At 40.5% G+C, this 23,611-nt stretch overlaps 1 protein-coding gene across 1 annotated transcript in view; it reads right to left on the bottom strand.

Moving 5' to 3' along the window:
• The window catches only part of hmga2 (high mobility group AT-hook 2), a 42,622-nt gene that overhangs the window by 13,937 nt on the left and 5,074 nt on the right, over nucleotides 1-23,611 (bottom strand). The window contains exon 3 of the mRNA XM_058624963.1: nucleotides 16,744-16,794. Within this exon, the coding sequence (XP_058480946.1) occupies nucleotides 16,744-16,794 (51 nt within the window). The remainder of the gene's footprint in view (nucleotides 1-16,743; nucleotides 16,795-23,611) is intronic.

The raw sequence follows: 23,611 nt of genomic DNA, 5'->3' as shown, positions 1-23,611 counted from the left end.
TGTCTGTCTGTCTGTCATGGCTAACTTTACCATTGTTACTGCTTGTGTTGGTTACACACATGCTTAGATTGGCCGAGCCAGTGTGAATGAAACAATTTTAAAATATTTGTCCAAACCTGGCTCGACCCATCAGGCACCACTGCATTCCACGTATCGTATTGCCTACCACAGGCCACAAAATGTGGTTATCTAGCGCAGATCCAGGAACCAGAACAAGATGGTTTGCCTCTCAGTATGACCAGACTTTTCATTTCTCCACATGGGTTCTCATACCGGGTCCCCAGGAATTAGGATTATCCCACCAAAAGCTGTCAAATAAATGTGTAACCTGTCAGACTGTGCTTACTCTTTGTGGTAAAACTAAAAAAGACAACAAGGTAAAATAAACGGAGCGAAGTGCCCTGAAAGAGGCGTTTCAGCTATGTCTCATTTCCACATCAAGCCCTTTTCATGGAGCAGATTTGTTCCAATTTTGCTCAAAGGTGGCTTAAAATGGACCACTTCCTGTGTACAGCATGAGAATGTCGCCGGGAGACACAAGAACAAAACGTGTGAGAGAGCTGAGAAACACAGACAAAGTCATGTGGAGACGATGTCTTGAACACATTTGTCAAGGGTTTGAAAGTTTTGATTGAAGAGAAAATGCTTATTTTAAATCTTTCGAGTGTGGAAACTAATAAAAAAAAAAAAAATATATATATATATATTCCCCTTCATTACATATATATTCCCCTTTTGTTTGTCAAATTGTGACCCGATTTCAGATGAGCAGTTGACGATGGATATAATATTCCATAATTCCACAATGTTCTTGTGTCTAATGCATCTCCGTTAAGTATCCTAAGTAGTCCAGTCACTCTCAGAGACTAGATCAGGACCACACAAATAAAAAAAAATTGGGGTCTCCGAAATTAATTTGCTAAATCTTTTCCAGTTCCAGCCTTATGTGATTATGTTCCGTTTCTTTTTCTTTAAATGCTTAAAATGACGTTGTTACCAATCATACGTCTTGGAAATGTCTTGTTCATCTATTCAAAATATTAAGTAGCAGCAAACCCAGCCAGCATGTCCATGTGGGTCCAATGCAGGTTACATACAGGCTGACAATATGGGTACCAAGCGTGTTTTGTATGAGGTTTCCATTGCAGCCCCACCAGTGTTTGCAAATATGGGTTTCTTGTGTTAGGCCCATGTTACTGAAATCATATGGGACCTGCATATTTTGTCCACTTAGCACCCAGGTAGCCTGGAAAGGGAACTAAGTGTGCATGGGCTTTAAGTGGGTAAACACAGGTTGGAAACCACTGACAAACCCGCTTGGGACCCATATTGTCAGCCCGATTGTAACCGGTATGGGGCCCACATGGACACGCTTGCTGGGAAAATAGTCCGAGACATAACACAATCTCCGACATTAACTGCTCTTGTCACATTTTAAACTGTGAATTTGGGTCACGATCGTTTGTCATCTTTAACTAAGTGGGCGCGCACATAAAAGGCTTGGGAAACACTGATGTGCACAGTGTAAACGTGTACATATGTTACATAGGCGTTGCTGCTCCGCTGACCCTGCAGTCTAAGCATTAATTAGCCCATAAAGTAGGAGCTGCAGATGTTTGCTCTGGTTAACCGTTAGCGGGCCGGCTAACCTTTGGACCTCCTTTGAAGCCGAATGGATGATTTGACCCATCGAGCTCAACCTTCCCTTGAACAAACACGCGTACGTGTGTGCGGGGACAAAAACGCCTGGCTTCAGGTGAAACGCTGTGCGCGGAGTACGAGGCTGTTAAAAGCTGGAATGCTTTTAGGCATTTCAATTGTTAAAATGTAACCAGTTGTCCTTATAGAGCGAGCACTTAGGCAGGTAAACATTTGACTCATGCGGCACGTTCGGAAGAAAGTGGGAATTCACCTTCTGCTGCAGCGAGTGATGAGTCCATTTATTATGGAGTGTAAAGAGTAACTAATTATAATCTGGTTCACTACTTTTAAATTAGCATGGTTTAGCATGTTTAACGCCAAATCTTGGGGTGATAAGTTAAAAAATTGTTTTATTATTATTTAAATGAGTTTTAATTATTTAAATTGATTATTTTGAATTATTCATACAAATTAATGAATAATAATAACTACTTTGTGAATATTGATAAACAATATTGGGCTAAAATAATCAATGAGAAATGTAATCAGGAGTAAAAACTACTTTTTAAGTAATAAAGTCAGGCTACAATAATTTAACTACTAATAATTAGTTAAATAACTAAGACTAACTAACACCCAATTATTTAGGTAGTCATTAGTCCATTCATTATTTTGAGTGGTATATACAGTATATATACATTGCTTAACAAAGCCAAAGCTGCCCTAAATGAACAGTATTGGTACATTATCATTTTCTTTTTTTATGTTCCTGTAGCGGTTAATACACCAGTATGTAGAAGCTCTTTGTTATGTTATGCTCAAATATAACTATTATCATTGTTATCAGGCTGCACAGTTGGTGTAGTGGTTAGCACTCTTTGTCCCTGTGACCCTCATGTGGAGGATAAAGTGGAGGATAGAGTATAGTTGTTGGTTGTGGCCATACATATAAGACATAATCTAATAAGATATAATATAAGAGCAACTGGTTAGTTATAAAACCAATAACTTTAGTGAGAGACACAAACTAATGACCTCAACTGGAACACTTAATTCTGATGTGCTCATAGGAGCGAGTCGAACTAGAATCTTTTTACACATAATATCAACATTCTAAAGGGCCACGACATTCACTGAGTAAATGTATCCTCCTGACGCACAAGCAGACAGTTGGTCTTGGGCCAAACCTTCGGGAGTTTTTGCACCACTACCAGCAACAATCTCAAGTCTTCTCCTGGACTTTTTTTTACTTTCAATCCCTACATTTGAACAAATATGTGTATTTCCTACTCTTAACATTCTCAAACTAGTCCTATTAATGTTACTATTAATTAGAGAGATTCCAATGAATAAAGCTATCCTAATTGCCTAGAACCTTTTTCATTATGCTATTGAAGGGTATTTATAGAGTTGAATTTCAAAATTCCCATTGACTTTTATAATTAAGTGAATTTTCAAGCCTGTTCTTACTTTCTTTTACTTGAATCAGCACTTCTTTAACCAACGTCTGTTTTCATGCCTGCACTTCTTAACTTTTGAGGAGTGCATAACTTTTAAATATAAAACCCGTCTGTTCAATTCAAACCATGGTCAAATGCAAATATCTGCTCCTCATGGCAAAACCGAGTTTGTCAGTAGCGGTGTCTGGAGCTCGTGTCACCCAGCAACATTGCCGTACTGCACATACGAAGTGATTTGTTTTATGTCGACACAGATGGAGGCAACAGTGAAACTGTTCTAGTAAAGTGAGATGGCTTAACAGGTTGGAGTAAAGTCAATTCTACTGCTCACAAAAACCCAGTCCGGCAGTTTGAGTCCCCGCCCACTCCTGCATTGCATCTATACCAGTAGATGTTGCTCGTCTTTGAAACAGGGGAAGTTATTAATACATAAATTCTGCATTCTTTTATATGCACACAACTAAACCCTTCCAATGATGCATCAGCCCAGCATCCACACGCCATTGACTCCAAGAGATTGTTTTAAGATGACTGAAAGACTGGGCATCACAGACTAGGAGCAACCAGTTCCATCGCCATCGTTGTATTGACATTCCCACTACTTCCCGTCTTCTGAAGTCCTACCTAGTCTTTTTCATTGGCTGTTGGCAAATCTTACCCAAAATACTTCTTTGTACTGGGCTGGGTATTATCCCGGCACTTCTTAATTGTACTATTTTGAGTACCAGGCACACCAGCACTTCATCACGAGAGGCCAGCCCTCTGTTTAGGTTATCGGTCCAATTAATCGTTAAGGTCCAGTATGATCATTTTACCAAGAGTCTTGTGTGTGTTTCTGGTGTCTCGAGTTTTTATTTTGTTTGTCAAACAATAACAATATGGAAAGTGTTAAGTTATAGAGTCACTGGCTTGCTGCCACAGTTGTGTCCTGGGGGACAGCATAATAGCAGCAACACCAAATAAAATGAACTGTGTGCTCTGTGTGAAGTTTAAATCATTGTTGGAAATGTTAAGGATAATCTAAATATACACGTTGGCAAAATGTGAAACATACGACCAGATTTGACTTATTTTAATATGGACTTAAGTGTTCAATGATTTATTAATATGGGCAGACATACACTCCTCTTATGGATAAGGGGAGTACTGGCCAACAGGGTATTCAAAATGAATTTTAAGCTCAGAGTGCCCTCTGCTGGATCACACTGTAATCACTTCAGGCTGGCTGATGCCCTTCTAGTCTGTATATATTGATTTCAAAATGGATTTTTGAGGCGCTAGTTTGAACTTTTCCCCTCAAATATTGAACCGATTTTCAGACGAAGTGAAAGACCGAGAAGGCGCACAGAAGAGAAACAGTCCACGTGAAGACACAAACACCAAGTGAAGTGGAAACTTCATCAAAACACCACTGGCTCTGAAGACGCACTGGGCCACCCAGTCGCTTTCCTCTGAAGCTAAACCTTCTAACAACCACAGGCCAATAGCGCTGGCCTTATTATCGTTCCTAAAAAAAATTTTGTTTGATGAAAATGCACCCCAACCCCTCGCCATTCAGATTCCCCCGACACCCCGAAACCCCCTGCCAATGCCCCACCAGAGTTAGGAATTGCACCTATCAGGGTCCAACTAAATCCTGTGATTAGGGGGAATTTGCCGAAGGGGAAAAATGTCTGTCGTTGCAAAGAATGTGGAAAATTCCTAACAGACAAGCAGCCTTTTGTTGGGAGGGTTTTTGGGTGGTGGTGTGTGTGTGTGTGGGGGGGGGGGGGGGGGGGGGGTGCTCTGAAAAGAAAGAAAGTCGCAGACAAATTGGATCGGCTCCATTTAGGAGCCTCTGCTGTTTGAAGTGAAATCTGTTCCCAAGTATCTCAAAGGAAAAGTGGAAGAAAAGCAGGGGGGAAGAAAAAATGTCAATGTCTGTTCAGACTTAAAAAAAAAAAAAAAAAAGTCCTTCTTTGCTTCTTTTATGGTTATTGAATTTGAGCATACTTTTGTTTTGCTCAGTGTCTCCTCTGTTTGTGAGCTCACCACTCGTCAGGGTCTTGGAACCATTTAATCCAAATGCATGCGGCTGTTTTTCAGTGAGCATGTGTGGCTGCTTTGGAACAGGAAGGACTCTATCCATGGCACTCAGCTCTGCCTTGTTTTAACAGAGCGTCGCAGATGTTATGAATTAACCTGTAGTGTCTGGAACAGCTCACTTCCTGCCTCATAATAGGGGTAGCAGAAATACTATAATGCCGTAAATATCCATATCTATTTAAGGAATTTGAAAGAGCTGCCTTGTGTGGGGGGCGGCAGTTTGTGCAGCCATCACTGCACAAACTGCCAGGACAACGCAGGACAGCCGTGTAACTTCCTGTGTAAAACAAACAGTGAACACAGGGGTGCTTTAAATAAGTGCTCTATGGATTTAACAGCGCAATGATGTTTATTTCTAGAGTTTGTGAGCAGGTTTGTTACATTGTACCTGCAGGAACTCAGAGGGTAATTTGTTGTGTTAGCTGGTTATATTGGACCGCTCTTATTTTGGAAATAGATCTAGTTCAAACCTGATGTTTTCTGGCCTGTATACAATTGTGTGTGAGATATCAGTAAAAAAAAAAAAAAAAAGTATTTTGTGAGCTACAGTTCTCCAGGATCAGATGTGAAGCTTGTTTGTTTCCACAAACACAGATACTGTATGTGTGAGGTCACATCTCTAATCTTTTTTTTTCCTTTGATGGTGACAAATGATGCACAAAATTGACAACAACAGGCAATTAGTGATGGTGAATTTGACCTCTGCGTTTAACACATCCTTTTTACACACACACACACAGAAGAACTGGACAGCACTTATTTGCGTCCGGGGAGCAACGGGATAATTGGTTACCCTGTTCAGGGGCACCCCTCTTTGAACTGGCAACCCTCTGGTTACAAGCCCAACAGGTAATTAAAAACTAAATGTAAAATAAACTGAAATTAGATGCACTTACATCTTCGAACTTACATATATAAGTGTAAATTGACCAATTATTAAATAATAATCAGCTATGTGGTTATTAAAAGACGGCAGAAATTGGCCTGATTACTCCACGTAAGCAAACCATGTCCTGTCACAGTATTTAAACACACCAGGAAGTACCTATAATAGCATTAAAACATATCACATGCGATGTCTCTGGTTAAGAAGACTAAAAAAGAAGACTAAAAAGGTTTATTCTGAAAAAAACTTGATTCTTTTTGCGTAGATGATAAGTCAAATAATAGTTTTGCAAAAATTGCAAATGTAAGCGATAGTTACCTGTTCTCACGTCATCCTTTTTCAAAATAAAGGCTGGGAATTCTGCATGACTTTGTCGTGTTTTTTTTTTCTTTTTTTTTAATCTGATTTTTATTCATCTACCAAACCAGATGCTCTATGGTTTCCTTTAACTCCACTGTTTTTTTTACATCGTCACCCATGTAGCAGCTTACTGCCATGTGATAGTAGCTGAACGCTCAGAGTGAAATGATTAAACTCGGGCTGCAGCAGAGGGGGTTGGAGCTGAGGGAGGGAGGCAAAGGTGACCTGTGGACATCCGCTAAGGTCCTCAGGAACTCCTGATGTTTGTCACATTGTGTGGAGTCCCCGTCTGAACGAAAGGCCTCTGCTGGGTGGAATTTCGCCCTCCCCGAGTCAGGCAGTAGCAGTGGCTGCAGGAAGGTGGGGGGTTGAGAATGTAGGGAATGAAGTAAAGATGCTGCCCACCCCCCCTGCCAAAAAAAAAAAAAATCCTTTCTCTGCGGTCTGGAAGGTCTCTCTTTCAAATAGCCTTGAGAACGGAGTGTGCCACAGCAGCATGAACTTAAAAAATAACTAAAACTACCACAACCAGTGAGACACAGATGCAAAAGCCGAGCCCCTATCAACGTAAAGGGTGGCAGCCTTAATGCTAAAACCTTGTTGGGTGATCCGATGTCGTCACATCGCTGAACTCACTATAGATTCACATACAGTTGGAGAGTTGAAAATGAACCCATGACTGAGACTGAGCAGGAGAGCTTTATCCACAACAGAACATATGGCAAAGAATCATGGAGGCGGAAGGACGAGCAATTCAACATCTGCGAAGACGTGAACAATGTTATCTGGACAGGAAATGACCAGTGGTATAGTGATTCATTGATCTGGATTGAATAATCGATTAAATTATGTCAATGAAAAAAGGGAAAGCTGGAGTATGTGGCATTTAACCCTTTAACACCGAGCCTATTGCTGATGACAAGCGCACTTTGCATTACCGGAGTTACGCAACGGTTTGTGTTAGTGGAAAAATTCCAAAGGTTTCTGGGTATTCCGGTAATTTCCCTAATTCCTGTTTCAGGAAGCCGGAGAATCAGCGTCTCTGACACTGAAGAGGTGAGAGTGGGAAGAACACCTGTACATAGTTTCCATTTTTCGGCCTGGTTTTGCACAACAAAAAATGTTATTGTAAATATGTTTCATACAGTGCCAATTTAAAATTTAACATTTACTTTAACTACAGTGTTTTTCTAAATAAACCTTTTTCTTTTTCTTCATTTGAAATTTCTAAAACAGTTTTTTTAACATGCAGTAAATTGTAAATAACTGCCAGAGATTGGAAGTTATTCTGGAGAAATGGTCCTTTTATGGTTAAAATAAGCACAAAAAAGTCCAAAAGGACATTTTGAGGGTTAGGTGTTAAAGGGTTAAATAACAGAATATCAAGAATTGATTATGAGAAGTTTCAGATGTAAATTCTGCTGCTCAAAAAAACTTTTTTCAGCAGATGAAAGTTTCAACGTTGTTACATGGTTTTAGACAACCGTTTCGGATCAGACATCATTTACATCAACGATCATGTGCAAAACGTTTCAAGAGGGAAAACATTGTATGAACACATTCTGATTCATCTGTGTCTTGTTTGTGCACCGCGTTACCCTGATTCAACCCCTGACTCACTCTGGATGCGTCAGCCACAAACTCTTGATCTTGAAGTTCCATATTTTCTCTGTGAAGTATGCCAAGACTATAAAAAGCTTTTTTAATGTCCGACAGTGATGGTAATCTGACAGTTACACCTGCCTTTACACGTGCACACTTAGAGGGGGGGAAACATTTTTTAGGACTTTCCAAGAACCAGCCATCCATTTTCTAAACAGATTATCCTTTGAGGGCTACAAGTGGAGCTGTAGTTAATCCCAGTCCAATCAACCAATCTGAAAATGTTTCATGGAAGTAATTACACAATGTATTTAAAATGATTTTCCTGAATTCATCTATTATATTTTGGTAACTGTGAAGAGTTTTAAGATGTGAATTCTATCAAATTTGAGCATATATATGCATAATGTATAGTTTTTACATAAATGATCAAACCAAAAGTTTAAAAAAGAATGATAAAATATCAAAATATAGACCATAAAATGTACATCCATGATCTGTCCAGTGATAAAACAGGGCAGTGATTCCTCTAAAACAGGGGTCTCAAATTCACGTGACCCGGGGCCAGTGAGTGTCTGGTCTGGTCAGCAGGGGCTGGAAAACAACAAGTGTTCAGTAGGGTTGGGCAATATGATTTTAAAATTGAATCACGATTTATCATGAAACGATATTTGTGACAATATTTCCTAGAATTTCAAAATGTAATTGTTTTTTTGTCATGGAATGATAAATCGTTCACAGTGAAATGATGCTTTGATATTAAGTGATGGGCCGCATGAAATTGATATGGGAGGCCATAAGTGGCCCGTGGGCCGTGTGTTTGGGACCTCTGATCTGAAACAGTTATTCAAAGTTAATTGAAAAACATTACTTAAAATGTTGCTGCTTTTTTAAGTTGGTCCAAGCGGAAGGGGTTGAAAAAGTTGAAAGCCTTTTTTCCCTTGTTGAGTGTGGACCTTTGGGATATTTCATAAAAATACGTCCTGAGAGGGTAGGGCATAATTTCCACCACCTTTGGAAATGATATAGGACCCTAAGTATGGCGGTATAAGCTAAGGATGGCCTTGTAAATATAAAATATGCCAGTGGTTTGATCTACGAGCAGATAAAAGTGGCCATCTAACCCTGGCATACCCAGTGACAGCGGTGAGTAAAGGCTTTGAGATTTGTGATGTTGATGGGGAGGCTTTCAAATACACTACATCACCATAATCATTTAACGGTTGTTAGATTTCAAAATCTGGAAAGATTTACTTACATAGTCTTCGGACTGTGGGAGGAGGACAGATAGCCATCCTCCCCACACACACACACACACAATGAAAGACACTGCATTGACTTCCATTCATTAAGACTTTTTTTTACTAACCACTTAATAATTAGTCCTAACCTTAACCCTGACCACAATTCAACTCTTAGCCTGAAACGTAAGCAGTTCCTCAGAAATAAGGTTCTGCCTCATTAGGACCAGGTTTCGGTCTTCATGAGGACTACTGGTCTTGTCAAGGTCCGTCTTGTTAACTTCCTACAGAAAGGAAGCACTGGAGTTGGGATTTGGGGACCTTCTTTGTTTGAGTTGACAGCGCTAATTGCTTCCTCGACACTTTTTCAAAGCCACTGGACAAACCTCGAATTAAAGTGCTTTCTCCTCTGGGCTCTGATTCCAGTACTTGGCACCTGCTTTCACTCTGACCCTAAGCCAAGAGCATCAAATCTTTAAGTGAGGACACTACACACTACATCAACCCCCCCCCCGACACACACTCATGCTGCAGCACTTGCGCTTCCTTGCCCATTCACTTAGTCATTTCCGCACATTTAATGCAGAAGGCGGGAGTCTGACACACTGGACTCTATTTAACAGGAGGGGGTTTGCGCTGACACAGTAAGGGGAGATGGGTATTGAGTGTCCTGGATGTGAGCTACTCTCGTATGTGACTGTGGCGCAACAAACACAAAGAGGCAGCTGTGAGGAACGGCGGCCCGAGGGCAGGGAAACTGTTTGGCTTCCAAACTCTGGCAAAGATGAAGCGTCTGACCAGTGGAAAGGGCGCAGCACAAGTAGAGAGGGCAGTGATGCAGAGAAGAATATATTGTCCTTGTTCCTTCCTCCTCTCTATGCAAGTACATGTGGTGCAATTCCTGCTTGGAATTTGCTGGAACTTTACCAGACTCCTCATCGTTCTTTCACCTTGAGCTCTGATGCCGACCGAAATCACTCGATCAGATAATAATATAATCCATGGTGGTACATGCCTCAGCGCAAATGTCTTTTTAACAACTCGTTCATTCATTCATTCATCTTCTACTGCTTTATCCTCCACTTGAGGGGCATGGTGCGCTGGTGCCAATCCCATAGGGCGAAAGGCGGGGTTACACACTAGACAGGCTGCCAGTCCATCACAGGGTCCACAGAGACAAACAACCGATGTTTAAGAGGCGATCAACTGAAATTGATTTATAGCAGCATTGGTAGAAATTCAAGGTGAACCATCCAGTTAAAAGACGACTGATCCCCGAGCTGCCCCATCGCAGGTTGTGAATATCAGTCAGTCAAATACGCAACGTTCTGTCTCACAATGTATCAGGAGTCAAATATTGTTAATATAAGTACAAATAAATAATAAAAGAGCAGAGTGTGCCTGTTGTTATCAAGCCTTTGTTTTAGTGGCTGGTCAAGTTCTTGGATTTGAGTAACGAAGACAATGCAACAACCTTATTGTAAGTCACTTTGGATAAAAGCGTCTGCTAAATGACATGTAACATGTAACACCCTGAAAGTACGTTCAGCTATTTTCTACTACTTTATCCTCCACGTGAGGGTCATGGGAACATAAGTCAGCAGTCCCTCACAAGGCAAACATACAGGGATGATCAACAGAATGTCTAGAATAGCTATGATAGCTTACTTTAAATACATGATTAAGAGGTTTGCTGACACCTAATGCCAGCCTGAGCAGAGACCAAGACATGGTGGAAGCCCACAATAGGTGCAAGTCCACAACAGGAATACCCACATGTGAGTGGGTTCAATGGTCCATTCAATGGTCTGACAACAGTTAGATCAGGGGGGACTACCACACCAGTCCTATAATCTGTGTTATGTGTTTATTTGTGGCTAAATGTACTTTGGAGAGCAGGCAATATTTTAATAATTATTATAATACTAATAATCATATTTAATGAAGGGAATGAAGGTGATGTTTACTGTATTTAACAAGAAAACTGAACAATGCACATTTAACTGAAGCTGTTTCATCGCAGTTTGAGTCTAAAGTGCCAACTGACCTCAATTATTATAAGACATCAGAGGTCGTATTCCCTTGACAGCAATTCTTCACACTATGAAAATATCTTTTGTCATGAAAAGAACACATTCTCATTGTTGCCTCCATGCAAACAGGGACACGCTTCCCTGTGAAGGAACCAACACATAAAATCGAATGGACAGCAGCCACTTGGCAGCAGAAAAGCGGAACTGCTGTGCACCACTGATGAATGCAGTCTATTGGAGAGCAGAGTTGCCTTTCAATCGCTTACTAGCAGAGGAAGCGGGTCAGCTGGTCGACATCTCAGCACCTGCACACAGAGAAACAGGACCTGCAGCCAAACAGTGGAGTCGCTACAGGACATACCAATGAGGCCCGCCAACCCTGGCTGTGGTGGTATACAGAGAGATAGATAGTATACAGTAACGGATTTTTAATAACTTTTTTTTGGATCCAAATGTCTTAAATACTTCTCTCTTTTTTTTAAGTGTGATTGTTTTCATAAGAATCTGAACTCTCCAGAATTGCAATTTGTTGACATTTTGCAACTGGAATCACCTGCAACTGGCTCCTACTGGACAATATCACCTGTCAATCACACTGGTTTCCACTCATATGTGCAATTTATCGTCTGTGATCCTCTAAAGTGGAAAATAATGTCCTATAATGTTATATTCTCGGTAAAATGTTCACTGACATTGTTAATCAAGTGGGACATAGGCTCGTTTTTCCATACACTTCTATTCAAACTGAGTTATTTTTGCACCTGGTGGAGTCGCCCCCTGGTGGCTATTCAATGTACTATCATTTCCTAATTGGCCTTTTTTTACCCCTTCTCCTCAGAAGTCTCAGATGGCCTTAATGTATAAGCAACATGTTTTTGCCAGATATTCAACATGCCGCTGTCAAAAAAAAACCCACATCCTGTCAACAGCTGTTGTAATATTCAAATCGGCTAAAATGCATTCTTGTCTGCAACAAAGAGGTGACATATCAGACAATGTCTTTTTGGTATGTAAAACAGACGGCAAAAACATGGCTGCCAGTGAGGACACAAGGAAAAACTGGATTTAGCCTCTTGACAAAATAATGAAGTCAATCTGCTTAGGTCTACAAGATGTTAAGAATGTTTTTGTGCGTGGCTTTGTAACCTGCTCACTCCAGTCCATGGAGAAAATCCAAGGAAAATCCATGGAGTACGTTTAAATATGGTATTTTGTGACTTCTGTGTTTTGAATCCTTTGCTTAGTTTGAGTGACACATACTATCCAAAAGAGACAGCAGCGGAACAGTTGCCTATGTGACCTCATGAGCTTAAAACAATGATTGTAGTGCATTACGAAAAGGTTATTTTTAACTACTAGCACTTAATGAACAGTTAAGTGGGTGTGTGTGCGCCATAATGATAACAACTGTGAGTTGAATTGATATTTACTAGTGCTGTCAGTTAAACGCGCTATTAACGACATTAACAAAAAACGTCAATTGTTTTAGCGCGAGAGTAACGTTCCTTTTGGCCTAGCAAACTTTGTAGTATTTTTCACATGCTGTTGAAACAACTAGTAACGTTAGAAAAACTACAACACCACACCAGATCTAGCTAGCTTGTTTGGGCTTGCGAGCCGGCCAAAGACTAGCAGGCTAACGCCACGTTTTGAGTGGATGGCGAGCGCTGTGCAGCCTGGATCATTTCTCGACGCACTCCCCACATCCAAGTAATGATGTATGCAGTGTTACCAACCAAGCTGGCAGACCCCCGAACCGTAGTAAGAAGACCACCGAAGACCGCTAGCTCCTTTAGCTCGGATTAGCTCGGATTAGCTCGTTACGGCAACAACACATTAAACCACGGGACTTCGTCTGCGTTGAAGAACGGAACTTTATTCACAGCACTGCAGGGTGATACACAGCCTCTCTTATTATTGTGCGGCTCTCACAATAAGAGGAATAACTCAAAATATGCAGGATGACACAGATAGTGTCTCAATAAAAAAAAACATTTGCACAAAGCAAGCAGATCCACTTTTCCACAGATCCACAGGGACATTTAGAATAGATAAAAATGTGCGATTCATTGCGAGTTAACTATGACATTAACGCAAATAATCACGTTTAAATATTTTAATCGTTTGACAGAATTAATATTTACCCTACATACAATAAAACCCCTCACAGAACATATGCTGCCTGGTCTGCTGACATTATACTCATATTATGGGAATACATTGTTCAATACACTCCATATATGGATACTCTCTAACCCATTTAAACCCCACTGCTGCCTTTGCTAATTTTATTTACAAGCTGACAACAGGCTGCACATGGATGAACGGAGCTGACAGCCAGTGCTCTGGTGATAAAAGAACCCTTTCACTAAACAATATGTTGCACTTACAATTTCACAATGTCCTCAAAATCTCGTTTTGATTCATGTCATATTATCAGGCTTTTAGAATTAGAGGGTGTCATGTTGCTATGGAAACAGAAGTAGGTGAAAAACAGTGTGTCCCACCCTGACATGAATTAAGTAAATGAACAACACTGAGACATTTACAATGACACTTACTGATTCATGCTCTGCTCCTCAGGCCTTTGACAATAAACTGTGCTTTTAAACTACACATTAAGAAACACAGCTAAAGAGTCACATTATCCCGCTGACAGATCACTGTGCCGGTTAAACATTTTCTTGTCCACACACTTCAGAGATAGACGCTGTGAAGCAGCACCTTTGATGATCATGCAGGTGTCAGCCAATGCCCTGTAGCACTCAGAAAGTTACACGCTGCAACGCACAGCTCAACTCATTTGCAGACATAAGGTGAAAGAGCCTTATTGTGTCAGTGCATCATTTTCCTGGGATGTGCAGGCACTGGCAGGCAACAAAAAAAAAAAAAAACGCTGCAGGAAATACTGCATCAACAGTTTTATCAGTTCGCTTTTGGCTAATCTGACTAGCATTTGGCCAGTCTACCACTTTATCCTACACATGAGGTTTGCAGGGTTTCCTCCGGGTCCTCCCACAGTCCAAAAACATGCAAGGTCAACTGTCTAAGTTGCTCATAGGTGTGAATAAGAGAGTGAATGGTTGTTTGTCTCTATGTTGGCCCTGTGAGGTCCAGTGTGTACCCCTCCTTTCTCCCTACATCAGCTGGAATTGGAACCAGCAGCCCCGCAACCTTCACGTGGATGATAAAGTGGTAGACAATGGATGGATGAGGTTCGTGGGGAAGCTGGAGCCAATCTCAGCTGACATCTTGGCACGGTTTGGAATGGTAAAGCCCTGGGTCAGGCTTGCATTTCAACTGAAAACAGTACCTTTACTTGGTAGAGGGCCACGTCAGGGAAATACATAGCGTGACATGTGCTACGATAACAGGTGACGCCATCGAAAGCGTCACAACAGACCATGGCTGGCTTCCATTTGCATTTCTTATTTTCTTCTCCTTAGTGGCAGAGTACTACTTAAAATTACCTCAACTTCAATGGAATATTTATACTGGTCGCAAGGGAGTGCCGTTTGTCGCCCATTAGCTGACTCTGACCTTACCATACTACACCAAAACAGTACCGTACTGTACCAAACTGAACCACTCCACTTATGGCGTGTTTCCACCGGCTCGCCACGACTCGCCTCGCTTTGGCACGGCGCGGTTAAGTTGCGTTTCAACTAGCATAGTACCTGGTACCAGGTACTTTTTTTAGTACCTTCTTTGGCGAGGTTCCAAGCACGCTGAGTAGGTACTATGTGTACCTACACTAAAATAGAGCTGAAACGATTAATCGATTAATCGATTACTAAATTAATCGACAACTATTTTGATAATTGATTAATCGGTTTGAAGCTTTTTTCATGATTAAAACAAGATTTCTGATTGTTTAAGCTTCTTAAATATGAATATTTTCTTAATTTCTTTGCTCTGGATAACAAATTAATCATTAAAAGTCAATCATTTTGGTTTGTGGACAAAACAAGACATTTGAGAACAACATCATTTCCAGGTTTGAAGAACACCGATCAACATTTTTTATGGTTTTCTGATATTTTATGGACCAAACGATTCATCGATTAATCGAGAAAATAATCGACAGATTAATCGATTATAAAAATAATCGTTAGTTGCAGCTCTTGTCTAAAATCTCAATATAATATCTGGTGTATTTAGCGACAGCATTGCTGATCGTGAGCGGTGAGCGGCGTCACACACCCTGCCGCTGTATTTCAGTCCAGTAACTGTCAGACGGAGTCTGTGCGCCGGTCATGGAGGAAGTGCTGAACAAATAGTTTTAATGAACTGATTCTAATGATTCAGTTACACTGAAAACAACTGCTTTACAAGTCACTAGTCACTCCTTTGTGTGAGTGTGTAAAACGAAGTCACGGCAGTTTCATGCAGCCGTGCAATGATGACTATAATATCCACACGCGCATTTAATCTTTATATTTCATGTAGACTTGTACTTAATATATAAATATATATATATATATATGGAACTTCTATGTTGTGCTATTGAAGAAATTATAGTGCCATACTCATTGTTTCAGGCCTCTTGGCAGTTCACCTGGTTCTTTCCCACATTCTCATTGTGTGTCACTGGGACCCAGTGGGAGTTCCTCCCAAAGACATTCGCCCTGAAATGTTATCCTGGCAACTGTGGTTGTTGGAAGAAAGCTGTGAAGGCGGAGGATTTGATGCCCTGCATGTGAACCAAGCACTTAATTTACTCGCTGTAGATGTTAAAGCCACCGCATGGAGCTAACAAGTCCCAGCATGAGCTTGTACCAGCAAAGCAGCAGAGTGTTAACAATGGTGGAGATAGTAAATATGCACACTTGATTCTTGGAACACGCCATTCCTTCCAGGAAAAAAAAAAAAAAGACATAAAATACACACTTTATGACCCTCCATCTCTGTTCTTGGCGGCTTTCGCCTCTTTCTTCCCCCCCGTGACACATAAAAATGCAGGCACGATATATATGCAGGAGAGAGCTTGTGTTCCCCTGCATCTCTCCTCGCACTTCCTGGTGGCACTTTGAAACGCCAGCTGCTTTCCCCCGCATTATCAATCAGGTCTGTTGCTTTTTGGAGCTGATAAACACTGAGGCCTTCAAGCTGTCAGTGGAATTATTTAAGTATTCCTGTGGTCTGCGTGGAGAGTAAACATTTTCTTTGACTGATAACGCAAACAGTTTTGCACACGCGCGCACACACACACACACACACACACACACACACAAGCAACAGCCACAGAAGAAAATGAGTGTATTCAGGACACAAAAACATTCAGGCGGTGAGAGATACCACCAGTGCTGGGAGAGTATGTCATGCTAAGAAACAAGTGTGCAGTAATAAAAATCACTTGCTCCACATTTGATCAAAGGACACAACACTCCTTATAGCCACAGCTCTCCTTGTGTTGAGATTGAACACTGACTCACCCACTTCCTGGGTCGTCCCCGGGGTCTTTTCACCCCAGTTGCCTCTGCTTTCTGTGAAGACATAAAACAATATCAGTCAATGCAAATTAAAACATACAAAAGCTCAATGTACTTTACATAATAACAGTTGGCTGAATATATCCAATTAATACAGATACAGATATTGCAATTTACGATTTTTTTGAGGTCAATATGAAGTGTGTTATGGATTAAAAATGTGATTAACAACATTCAAGACAAGAACTTGTGAAAAGTTAGGTTGTGATTTTTTTTTTCCAATATGCATGCATTTAAAAAAAAAAAAACAGATAGAACAATAAATATAATAACCTGAGGTATTCTTGTTTTTATGTGTATATATACACATATAAATGGTTTTCAACTTCTTTATGGTCAGGAAACGCTATGCATTGTATCTTAAAGAGTGTTGAACAATGCACTATTGTTAAAGAAAATTATACATAGATTTTGTGTATTGAGTATTTGCCCCGTCCTACTCAGAAATTCATTCATTATTTACAACCTGCAATAATTCTCAGAGGTGATGACCTAAATACTGGAGCCAGACACAGGTAGGTTACAGGTAAGTTGATATTGACTTGGTTCAAAGCTGTTTTGGTCAACAGTCAGAACAAGCGACAGCATCCAAAGTCGAAAAACACACTGGCAGGATCATACACGGAAGAACTTACAGATACTAATGACAAAGTGGAGGATAGTCAGGCAGGAGAGTCATCTGGACCCAGGTGAAAACAATCAGGAGAAGGCAGGTAACCAGGTAAAGCACATGGGCATGAAGTAAAAGAAGATGATACACAGAGAAGGGAAGGTACAAAATAAAACAGGAAGTAGACTAGATGAGAGAGAGAAGAATATATTCTGCAAAATAAAACCAGAAGCACTCAAAGTATAAAATGAGGCAGAGCCATTCCACCTCTGGCAGATATGCGATGTTAAGAAGTCTAAATGTTGTCAAAGATCAAAGGAGAATGTAAGTAATGTAAGAGTAATGCAAAATTATGAATGCCGACTGGCGTAAAACATCACAGAAGATATTTAGGTCCAGAAAGAGGCAGTAATGTTATGTTACAGATGCCAATAAAACACCAAAGAAGAAAAAGAACAAATATAATAATAAGAGAAAGAGGTACAGCAAGTCGTTTTAATGTCCAATTACTGTAAAAAAATCAAGTGCTGTAAAAACACCAAATAAGAAAAAGAACAAAGATAAGGTCAAGAAAAGGAAGCAGAAACAAAACAGTCCAGTTGACAGATGGAGGAGGCACTAATGCAACACTGTGGATACTCACTGTCGTAAAACACCAAAGAAGATTCAATTCAATTCAAAATAATGCAGTAATGCTGCTAAAAATGACACGTAATGTAATGTAATGCAACTGTATGAACGCAAACTACTGCTGTACACCAAAGAGAGGGAAGAAGAATGCAGCAATGCAATACTTGGGATGCCAAGTGCCATAAAAACCAACAAAGAAGAAGAAGAAGGAACTCGTAATGTAACATGACAGATGTCAGCTGCTGTAAATGTAATGTACTGTTCAAAAGGCTATGAGGCCACTGTGACCTTGACCTTTGACCCACAGAATCCAATCAATCCATCCTCGAGTCCAAGTGAGGAAATTAAAAGAAATCAAATATCAAAAGCTCTTGTATCATATTCACAAAAATGAGACTAACCAGACAACATAATGCTATCATAACGCTTAAATGACAACTAGAGTATTGATGCCAGGCAGAGGCGGTGCATGTACGCTGTGAAACAGATACCTGTAACTGGAATGTCCCTGCATGTTTGGCTGGAGGGGACTGAGTTATCCTTTATTGTTATGTTTTTTTTTTTTTAAAAGGGATTTAATGTTTGGAGGAACTGGGTGAGGCTGGACGTTGCATACTGTCTGGCACAGAAACCATAGCCCTGCAGTCCTCTGCAATTAACAAGTCCAGACAAGTGTCAATAATTCATGGGATGAATCTGGGCTCCGTGGCTGTTGGCTGGGAGCCGGGTGAAATCTTAGTCAAATTGCAGCTGAGCAGCAATGAATTTTGCAGACGATGACCAGCCAAGGGCCTGTATCAGTGTGGTGGTGCTGGGGCATGTGTGTGTGTGTGTGTGTGTTTGGGTTGGTAAACAACACCAGCGCCTTTGTCAGTCTGAAACTGAGCACAAAGCCTGGTCACATGGCAGCAGGTAGAGTTTGTACCAGCACTATCTTGAAATCCCTTCAGCAGAAGGATTGAACTGGCCCACTCATCTCTGAAAGTCATTTTTCCATTGGGGCACAAGCAAAGAAAGAAGTCGGTGACATTTATCATCCAAAAAACAAAGGCCTTCAAATACTATGGAAGCATTGATTCATATGTAAACAATGAATGAATTCATATGTAAAACAAGATTTCTGATTGTTTAAGCTTCTTAAATGTGAATATTTTCTCCGTTTCTTTGCTCTGGATAACAAAGAAATTATTAAAAGTCAATCATTTTGGTTTGTGGACAAAACAAGACATTTGAGAACATCATCATTTCCAGGTTTGACGAACACCAATGAACATTATTTAAGGTTTACTGATATTTTATGGACCAAACGATTAATCGATTAATCGAGAAAATGATCGACCGATTAATCGATTACGAAAATAATCGTTAGTTGCAGCTCTAAAGCAAATAGCTTCCAAATATCTGAGCAGGTGATCCCCCTTTGGTGGAAGAAGCCAAAATAAATCTATGGTCTAATGTTAACCCAAGCCATAACCTTTGCACAAACCCAACCCACGACATTTTGTGCTTTAAACCTTACCAAACAATTGCTAAGTTTACATGATATTAGAAAAAAGAAGAAGTCATAATATGATTGGGAGTTGAATATATACTTTTAACTCGACCCAAACTGGCCAAGGCGCATACTCCACACTTCCTGCCTTCGGGCTTTAATCCAAAAAGAGTAGAAAAATAGGAACAACTGGTACGCAGAAAGAAGAAAACTGAGAAGAACATGTGCCAAAGACATGGAACGACAATGCTACAAACTAGCCACCAGCTAACGTTGTTTTGTCGTTTTGACTTAACAAGATAACCAGACAGTTAATGCTAACACGCTGAAAAAGGGCATATCACAAGGTAGGGTGGATTGATTATAGATTGATTCCCCACTTGTGCTTGTATACTAGGACAGGACAGTAATCCAATTAAAGATGAGTGACAACCATGACTCGACTTAACTGTGCACCACAACGTGCTGAGTCGCCATAGGTCACAAACCTATGAGGTTGTTGACATGGAAGGACTTAACAACAACCTGCTACTCTGACCAGTGAGGTTGGACGGGTGGTGCAGCTACAACAACATGATGTTTTATCATGATGTTCTTCAGCAGGTCTCTGTTGTTGTGACACGTGACATTGTTGACAGACCAATCTGTGCACTGTAATCCCAGTTCTCTGTTTGGGATCCTGCATTTTTTATGTGGAGGCGTAATGGTCTGAAAGACAACACCCTGTTCAATTAATCATCAGTTTGTTTTATACGTCTAAACACTGGGATGTTACATGTCTTCAGGAAGATATGTCTTCAGCCCTGAAGATATAAATTGTCATGTCATATTTTTTTTTTTCTTTCAGTGTGATACTACAACAACAACCAGAGTCCGTATGACAGGAAAATGTATCAGGGTATCGATCTCTTTTTCCATGAGGTGGTTTCACTAAAATAACTCTTGGGCTATGTCAGGTTAGGTTGGATTCATGAAGAGCCAGTGTGGGTGAATCTTTGATCAAGGCATGTTTAACTAAAAACAGCATCTCACAAGTTCTGCAAAGAAAACATTTGAAACCATTTTTGTAAAACGATCTATATAAACCTCTTCTCATGCTCAGCAGGACCACCTTTGAAAACCATCTTTGAGTCACTATTATAGGAAGATTAATGCGACTGTTTGCTGATGTGCCATCGCTGTGGTTAACGTTTGGTTGGGTTTAGGAAGAAAAATGACTTGTCAAGTGTAAGGGAGGGTTTGTGGTTTGGGTTTGGTAAAAAAAAAAACAAAAAAACTTTACTTTAAGGTTAAGAAACCTTTTCATCATGTTAAGGGAAAAATCTACTTGTGAGATCTATATAGCACATGGAGGAAAACAGTAGTGAGAAAATAGCACCACCGCAGCCAAACAGAGAGGGCTGTTCTCCTTCCTCATTGATCACCTCAAGAAGTTTTTTGTACATAGAGACATTTGGAGCAGCGGCTTAGCGTTGTTGCCTCACAGGAAAACGGTCACCAGTTTGAATCTCAGTTTGGACGAGGGTCTTCCCTGTGTGCGTGGGTTCTCTCCTGGTTCTCTGGTTTCCTCCCACAGTCCAATAACATGCAAGGTTATTTAGACACTCTCACTTGGTGTGAGTGTGAATGGTTGTTTGTCTCCGTATGTTGGCCCTGAGATGGACTGGCAACCCCCAACCCTCATGTGGAGGATAAAGCAGTAGAAAATGACACAGTTTTCCTTTATAATGAATGTAGATGAATGTTTATAATGCAGATTGACGGCCACCTGCTTGTCTGGAGTGTTGCATGGGGGCCATCTGTTTAAGTATCATGCAACATTGTCATAGGGATGATTCGATATGATATTTGGTATCAGAATCAGTCCCATAATAGTCAAAATAACTGCATCTGCTATTGGTAAATGAAAAATGTCACATAAATGGTTCACGCTCTTTAGAGAGACACACAAAACCAATGTCATGTTGCCAGAATGTGAGACCATGTGTAACCGTGTGAGCTGTTAAAGAGACTTAAAGAGGTAAAAAGCTAAATCTACAAAAGCGTAATTTTGTGGAGAAAAAAAAAAAAAAGACTGTTTAGCCAAACATTAGCTGACATAGAGGAGATGTGAACCAATGCAGCAGTTGGTGTGCCCCGACTATGAGCTGTATTCAGAGCTCACAGACACCATCACTTTGGTCATCAATCCCTCCACTTTGGCAGCCTGATGGAAGCCATGACACAACTGTCATCATTACCAGAGCCTTGTCAGAAGGTTATTTTTAAACAACCGACCAATCCTGCACATTGTCCGGCGAGGATGACTTCAGGGTTGGGTGAGAATTCTGCCATCTTTTGTCCCCGTATTCAACCCTTAACATGAGGCAAGCGTCTCTTTTTTCATAGTTACAAGGTCAGTACGCCAAGTATACAATAAAGTATTGTCTTCTTACAAGCTGCTGTGATATCTGTCATGGCGAGATTGCAGAAATGACTGATATGGGAAGAGTGCATGTAAAGAGTGTATGCTGGAGGTGTGGGCTGACCCTGGACCCCTGTTTATCTGAACAGACTGATATGTTCAGTGTTTATTATAACAATGCCAGATGAGATTGGACTGGATTACGGTGAAAGCAGAGTGTTTCACTCTTCAAAGAAGGGCTGCGAATGTTTACAGTAGTTGGTGGTGGCAAAGCAACGCTGATGCTGTTTTCCACATGATCTATCAAATGAATGAAGACACTGGTGGGGGGGGGGGGGACTTGTAACATAACCCAAAGGTTACTTGTGGTATTGCTGTATAATTCTGTGACATGTGAATGTTGAATGAAATGCTGGGCTTTTCTTGGACATTCCTTTGCGTCTTTTCTTTTATGCTTGTACCGATCATGAGCATATTTTTCTCCAAAACTCCCTTCCCTGAGTAATCAATCAGCGATCCTGTATTAGCATATAGAGCTAAACAATAAATCATTTTTAAATCACAAAGACTGAAATTTAATTTTTCATAGTTCTGTCATCTATGCACCTTTAAAACATTGTGTCATCACCACAGCGTACAGCACAGATCAGGGACAGGGGATAAAACAGAATGTTTAAAAATGTATAGCGGAATATAGCGATGTCTTTCTAACTTCTCTGTTAGAAGCCAAACTCTAAAAGTCATTTGCAGTACAAGAACTTTGCTAAAAAAAAAATGAATTGGTTCAAAAGTCTGACAGGAACCATGACTACAAATGTTTAGACATTCCATGTCATTAGCTCTTCATATAGACCTGCTCGGCAGGGCTGGAGTTGATAAATTACTATAACATATCTGCTGCAGAGTCCTTTGACCTTGGAATGAATGCTAATTTTAGCATTTCCCAGAGGTCAACTTGCTTTTTTTTTGTTTGCTCAATTGACTATATGCACAGAGCGTCACTTACAACTTCCACTAAAATGTCGGCCAGCTCCTTAACTTCCAGTCAGTGGTCATTGGCCGCTCAGGGCCGCTTGGATGTCAAGGATAGGAAACAAAGCCTTGAAACTGAAATAGACTGAAAAATTACAAATAAAGATATCGTAATCTGCGGAATATGCAACGTCGAAATTAAATATCAATCGACAACGAGCAACATTAGGGGACACCTGCCAGCACTGCACCCTAGTAAACCAGCCGAGATTAAGACCGAGCAGGCAAGAGTTACATATTAAGTTAAAATGTATTCAAAAAAAATAATAATAATAAAAAATTTGAATATTAAAAAGGAATGGAATTTGAATGGGTTTATAGAGGAAAATAGACAGCCATAGTTGTCACTAAGGTGAAACTTGGACGCTGTAAGAATATTTACATTGTCTTATAGCAGCTGTTTTAGTACCGTAAATTTCGGCCTATAAGCCGCCAATTTTTTTACCACGCTTTGAACCCTGCAGCCTTTACAACAGTGCGGCTAATTTATAGATTTTTACTGGCTAACGGCCACCGGGGGGCACTCTCTAGTAGTAAACGCAAAAGTGAGACCGACGCGGGGAAAGATTATGCGCTGAAGATGAAGACTTCAGTGGCTTTAGTGCGCAAGAAGAAGATGAAGATAGCGACCAATGACTTTTCT

Source organism: Solea solea, chromosome 3 (assembly GCF_958295425.1).
Source record: "Solea solea chromosome 3, fSolSol10.1, whole genome shotgun sequence".
In the NCBI taxonomy this organism is placed as follows: Eukaryota; Metazoa; Chordata; class Actinopteri; order Pleuronectiformes; family Soleidae; genus Solea; species Solea solea.
Note: the sequence above shows the minus strand (reverse complement) of the source record. Positions and strands in the feature narration are given on the sequence as shown.